The sequence below is a fragment of the Lethenteron reissneri genome, chromosome 71 (assembly GCF_015708825.2).
Source record: "Lethenteron reissneri isolate LAM-NWPU_2019-01 chromosome 71, ASM1570882v1, whole genome shotgun sequence".
In the NCBI taxonomy this organism is placed as follows: domain Eukaryota; kingdom Metazoa; phylum Chordata; class Hyperoartia; order Petromyzontiformes; family Petromyzontidae; genus Lethenteron; species Lethenteron reissneri.
Window position 1 is genome coordinate 2,563,171 of NC_083849.1, and position 6,758 is coordinate 2,569,928.

At 39.7% G+C, this 6,758-nt stretch overlaps 1 protein-coding gene across 1 annotated transcript in view; it reads right to left on the reverse strand.

Moving 5' to 3' along the window:
* Nucleotides 1-2,971, reverse strand: part of LOC133361195 (rho GTPase-activating protein 45-like) — a 44,594-nt gene extending 41,623 nt beyond the window's left edge. Inside the window, exon 1 of the mRNA XM_061580078.1 lies at nucleotides 2,967-2,971. Within this exon, the coding sequence (XP_061436062.1) occupies nucleotides 2,967-2,971 (5 nt within the window). The remainder of the gene's footprint in view (nucleotides 1-2,966) is intronic.
* Nucleotides 2,972-6,758: the final 3,787 nt, after the last annotated feature.

Genomic DNA, 6,758 nt, shown 5'->3' on the forward strand with positions numbered 1-6,758 from the left:
GCGTTGTGACTCGTGCGTGCGACGGTCCCAGTGCCTGTATTGTTATTCTTTTGTATCGTAACAGATTTTTGCGGGGAAATGTTAACGCAATGAAATGTTTGTGAAACTGTCGTGGATTTATGGGAGGGTGGGGGGGGGTTATGATTTCATGCTGATGGTTGTTTCTTATGTTCACTTGTAAATTCGTTGTAAGTTAAAGAGGAACTAAAGAAAAGGGATATTTATAGGTTAAAATTGCTACATCTGAAATCAATAATCAATGTCAATAAAAGTTTGATTTTTCTCAGACGTTTAGAAAGCTGAAAATACGACCTTTAAACTTGCAAGCTTATTTTGCAACGGCTTTAAAACTGAAACGACACCTTTCTACTTATTATCCTACAATGTAGCTGTGTTTCGATTTAAAGTTTTCGTGACTGCAGGGATTCATCGTCTTGGTTCTTTCGGTAAAGTCACGTAAAAAGGAAATAATAAAATAAGAAAAATAAAACATAATAAAATAATTCTTTTATAACATAATAAAATTATGTTTATAACATGATAAAATAATTATGTTTATGTATAAATGGTGTGTACGTGATATGTGTAGGCTCATGTCTCGCTTTGCTCACGTGGTATATGCGTGTATAGGTACGAACACGTGTTCTTTACACTCTTGATAGAGACTCTGTCTCCTCGACAGACCTGTTCTCCACCTGAGGACGGCTGCTTGCGTTGTGGCCGAAACGTCGTGAGAATAATTTTATTATGTTTTATTTTTATTATTTTATTATTTCCATTCTACGTGACTTTACCGAAAGAACCAAGAAAATGTAGCTATGCTGAAAGATATAAATATACACCGCACATGGGCCTATTTATAATAGAACATGGATATTGGAAAGATACATAGATTCCAGGTCTATATGTAATAGCAGAGTAAAGCAGCAATGGAGAATCAACACTTGGTTACTTATAAACTCTACAGTTACAAGCATGCGTGGCTGTATATACGCAGTGTGTGCATTCATAAGCAACGCTAGATTTATATACATTTCTAACATATACCATGTTAATATTCACGCATGTAATATCATGCAAAGTGCCTGCGTTGAATCACGACAGAAGAAAATCATGCCCGTGGCACTTAACTATCAAGAGTGTAAAGAACACGTGTTCGTACATACACACGCATACACCACGTGAGCAAAGCGAGACATGAGCCTACACATATCACGTACACACCATTTATACATAAACACGTGTACAGTTCATTCGCATGCGCAACTGCGTGAAACCGATGGGGAACAAGACGGCGCTCCCCATGTAACGGAACGTCAGCAGCAGCAGCAGCAACGCAGTCGAGCAGCCGTGGGCGCGAGCTGCCAAGGCGATGCGGAGGCCACGCGGCTGGGCGAACCCTCCCCTCTGCTTCACTCTCGCTGTCTGCAACCCCTGACACGACGATGCCTTTCCCTGTCCATGCATTGAGGTTCAAGAGCAATGTTTGTAGCCACGCGTCTATACCGCCGCAGCAGTCGCCTGCAAACGCGAAGCTCCTGTTCCACCCGCGTTCTCTGCACCCGCCCCACCGCTCCACGACGCCACCCAAACCCCGGGGACTTCCTTAACCCCCTCCTGATGTGTCCGTATAGATGCTGCAAATGTCGGGGCCCCCACCACCGCCCCCCACGGGCACGGCCACAGCAGCCACAGCAGCAGCTACTTGGTAATAGCCTCGTGTCGACACTGCTCACCCGGTGTGGCAACAGAGCGTGGTCGCTTTGGTTGATGTTGCGGCGAGGGCAGGCGAAGGGAGGCAGGGGAGACACTGCCGCAAGTGGCCCGAGTTTGAATGAATGAGATTATCCCCCGGTGGACAATTGTCCCTCTCCGTTCGACGCAGATTTACAACGCGAACTGAAGGTGAAGACGTTTATGTACCCACCGAACAACGGGGCATTTTGTTTATTTAAGCAGTAACAGCACGTGTGGCTACATCTCTGTCGATGCGTGCTTGCTGTTCTGACTGTCGCTGCTGTGCTTCTCGCCACGTTACTGGATGTGCGGGAACTGTGAATGCGGGCTGTCCTCATAAACCTCTGTGCGCTGTTGGTTGGAAATATATTTGTGATTTTGTAAACGGCCCTGATTGTTAAGGACCACTACACCCAGTCATTATTCTTGTAAGATTATTTTCCAACCTTTGGGTAATATCCATTTGCAACGCGGTTTGGTTCTACATATTAAAAAAAAACATTTAAAATGAGTCGGCTGCTATTGTGGTTGCTATAAATAGAGATATAATTGCTTTGCATTTGACACAATATAATCCCAAACACGATACATACTACATGTTAAAATAAGCAGAATATTGTACTCGGTGTTGTGGGTAATACTGCAAAATGAAAACATGAATTTCTGTGACCAAAGGCAGCTGTTGCATGTGAGGTTGAATATTTACAGGAAATGTGAGCGATACTGCTTACCATTGGAGGCAATATGTAAATGTTTTGCCTATGAGCAGGGTGTGGTCGCTTGTGAGAACGAACGTTCGTGGTAGACATTGGGGTTTTTTTTATATAACCAATGTACACCCACACACAGTACAACACAAAGACAAAGATCCCCCATATAGCCTTGACAGACTGTTGGGGCAAGTGCTGTTAGCGAGCAACTATACGAAGGGTGGCCCAGCACACGAGGGCGTGGGTGGCCAGCAGCACGCCCGGCCGCCTTTGTCTCCCCAGTGGCGATGTTTTACACATCGCACCAGGTGCTCATTTGCGGCTGAGTCGACCTAGGGAAGGTCCAGGACCATTTCAGATCATCGTCACTGGCGCGCTAACCGTTCAACGTCCGCTCCTCACTAACCTGTGTACACACACATAGTTATTAAAATACCCAGGCCATGTGGTTCTGCAATACTGTATTCAATGTCTTTATAAGCATATTTAAATTGTGACCGTTGCACTAAATGTGCTCACGTCATCTCGAGATCACTTATTCGTTCTATGAGATTTTTGTAATATTTATGTCGCTTAGAATACTGCTTGGTCATTGGTTCAAAGTTCTGTTGAAGTTGTTTTGCATGAAGGTTTTCAAATGAACAAAAAAATACGTTAAAAAAGGCATTGTTTCAGCTAATATGTTCGCATATATTTGTGTTAAATAAAAAATAAATATTGCATTTGTTGAAACAAATTATGGACGTTAGAAATACATGTTGGTTTAATTATTTTAAGAACAGTATATTTTTATAATAATGTGAAACTCGTTTTGTAAACTTGTGGTTGGCAGTCAATTGCTGCTTTTCACCTTATCTGGAATATAGTTAGAAAGAGCCATATCCTCACTGACATGTTTACTTAAAGTGATTTAACAATTTTATACAGATTTTTACACCATTTTTTTACGTAATGCAAATGTAAAAAAAGTCAATATTTGTCAATTAATATTGATTATTTGTCATACTTCAAAATTAAATAGATTATATTTAGAATGTTTTTGTTTCTGGACTATTTAACAATCTAATTTGCTGTTTTCTCCAACTGCATATTTAGTTTATACTATATTGTATATAAAGTGTACGTAAATAAGTGTGTAAACTCTCCTTGTATAGTACACAATATATTAAAGGAACATAAGTGGCAAATGGTTTCGATTTAAAGCTTTCGTGACTGCAGGGATTAATCTTATTGGTTCTTTCGGCAAAGTCACGTAGAAGGGAAATAATAAATATAAAAAAAATTACATAAAATTTTGTAATAAATAAAAATATTTATTTCATTATTTCTTTCCTATGTGACTTTACAGATAGAACCAAGAAGATAGTAAATTGTTTCCATTCAAATTAACTCCTTTAATTTAGTGTATTTATGGGTAAGATATATGTCGGCATAAAACACATTTGCCCAAAATAAATTATTCTAATAAAAAAAATGTTCTTAAAATTTTTTTTAATATAACGAAATTTAAAACAACATATTCTTTGGGTCTTTCGGAAAAGACACGTAGATAGAAAAAATAACAGCAATAAAATAATAAAAATAAAAATAAAGTGAATGAAAAATAATAAAAATATCACGACGTTTCGATCGCAACACAAGCAATCATCATCAGGAGAAAGTCAAGATTTAAAACAACAGTTTGTCGATTTGTGTACGACGTTTCGCATCATCATCAGATGTTCACAAAGGGGCCGTCCATAAATGACGTCACGCACCTGGGGGGGGGGTCAGACATTTGTGACGATGTGTGACGAGGGGGAGGGCGGGTTTGAGAAATGTGAGGTCACATCAAAATGCGCAACTTTAAATAAATATAGACAACACGTTCTACTTATTTAAATAGACTTTGTAATAAATGTTTTCTTCTACAACATCAGAGTGCAGCGCCACATTAATACGCACTACAATGACAATAGTTTAAAGCGATTTGAAGCATGTTTTATTTTGGGTGGGGGGGCAGAGCTTTGTGACGTCATATTTGAGGGGGGTCTGACTTTTTTTGACGCCGTGTGACGAGGGGGGGGGGTAAAAAAATCGTCCAAAATCGCGTGACGTCATTTATGGACGGCCCCAAACGCTCGGAAAGAGCTTCTTGATCTTGGCCCTTCTGAAGTTTAGAGTTCATTTTATTTCTTACACGGATGATGATGATGATGGTGGTGGTGATGGTTTCCGTTTGGCCAGTTAAGTTGCCCGGCAATTTTACACGGAAGATTCGTGGTACCACGTGAGCACATCAACAACAACTCCCAAAACAAAGACAAACAATGTCACATTGCACAACTAACAAACGGGCTATTGGACGGTCGCAGGGGGCCATGGCATCATTCGGCCAACCCATGCAGGTGACTCTTCAGGTTAACAATGAGAGTTCATTGCTGGTACACGATTGGTCGTGATTGACAGGTCAGATCAGTGTTATCATAAAAATAAACGAATCTATTGAGTGGATGTTGGGGACAGGATGCGTTCCTTAATTATATGCATGTGTATCGCGATTATTCTTTTTTATCGGGCGTGTGAATAGTTATTTTGGTTAAGCGTTAATTGGTTAAATGGTTAATCAAATAAGCATTATTTTGTTATTGACACCATGAGGAACTGGTGATACGTGTCCATTGAAGGGATCGTTGGTGTCACATTAATATTCAACACTCCGATTTTGCTCATATTGGCATATTTGCCAAAGTGATTACATACCTAGATTTATATCTCACGTGGTTAGATCGGTGGAGGGTAATAGTTGACAAAATTTGCATTATACCTGTAGGCAATAATGTAACCCAAAATAAATTAGTTGCGTTATATCGTGAGTCGTGATATCGGTGGTGAAAATCTTTGCGTATGAATTATATAAAAAACGTTACATTTCTCATGGTGACTACATCCTTGTCTCGGTGTACATCGACGCGTGTATCAGAGACAACGGCTAGACTTGAAAACCCACAACGTACAAAACAGTTTGGACCTGTGGTTTTAAAATATAACGTTCACATGCACGCAAACACACACGTGCACACAATTTTACATGATTCATCCCTCAAAAAAATATTTTTAAATAAAATAACCATGACTTGACTTATTTTTTTCAATCTGATTAAATATGTCTGGGAAAAAAATGCAACGCTATAATAATATTGTTGAACCCTGCTTATAATTCGTGCCATTTCCTGATATATACTTTTTAATATGTTTTTAAATATATATGTATGGAAACTTAACATTTTATTCTCTAATCTAATATTACACCCGTTTCTTCTCATGATCATTATCAGGTTTCTCCCAATTAAAATATTCATCATCATCATATGCCATGGTCAATCCACTGCTGGAGGAAGACCTCCATCCAAGCCGGCACCATCTCTCACGACACTGCAGAGATGTAATAGAAATATTTATCCCACCTAAGGTGCATATACGTAACAGTGTTCTTCTAGTGTATTATAACATGCCTATAAACGTTAATCTAATCTGACGTATCACACACGGCGCTTGACTTAGCTTAGAAACGATGACAGAGTGGAATGGTTTAGATGGCAGGGGCGTGCTGCAAGGATTGAGGACTGAGTGACAGCGAAAGACGAAAACTTGGGGATCACGAAAGGGCAGGGGAGGGATGGGAAGGGGTGGAGGGGAGAGGAAGAGAATGTGCAATAAGATAGGTTCCCTGTTGATTTGGGGAATGTGCCCATGTCCACATTATATCATCATCATCGTCGTCATCGACCATTTTCTCTCCACTGCTGGATGAAGGCCTCCCCATACCGTCGCCACCCCTCATGATCCAGTGCTCTCGCTCCTGCCCATGAACCAATGTCGTCGCTCCATCTCCGCGAGGGTCGTCCATCCTTGGACCCGCTTCTCTCCTTTTCCTCCAATTCCATAATATTTCATCTTCTTGGTTCTTTCGGTAAAGTCACGTAGAAGGGAAGTAATAAAAAAATTAAAATAAAACATAATAAAAACATAATAAAATTATGTTTATTTTTATAAACATAATAAAATTATTTTATTATGTTTTATTTTTATTATTTTATTACTTCCCTTCTACGTGACTTTACCGAAAAAACCAAGAAGATGAATCCCTGCAGTCACGAAAGCTTTAAATCAAAATCCATAATATTTATTAAAACGTATTAATATTTAGTCATTAATGGCTACCTGTGTTCATGAGCCGTTCTTGTCGAAAAAAAAGCGTTCACCAACTGGGAATCTTCGGTTGCGCTCTGTCCTATGCACGTGGAGTTTCACAATTCATTCAGTTTTGAT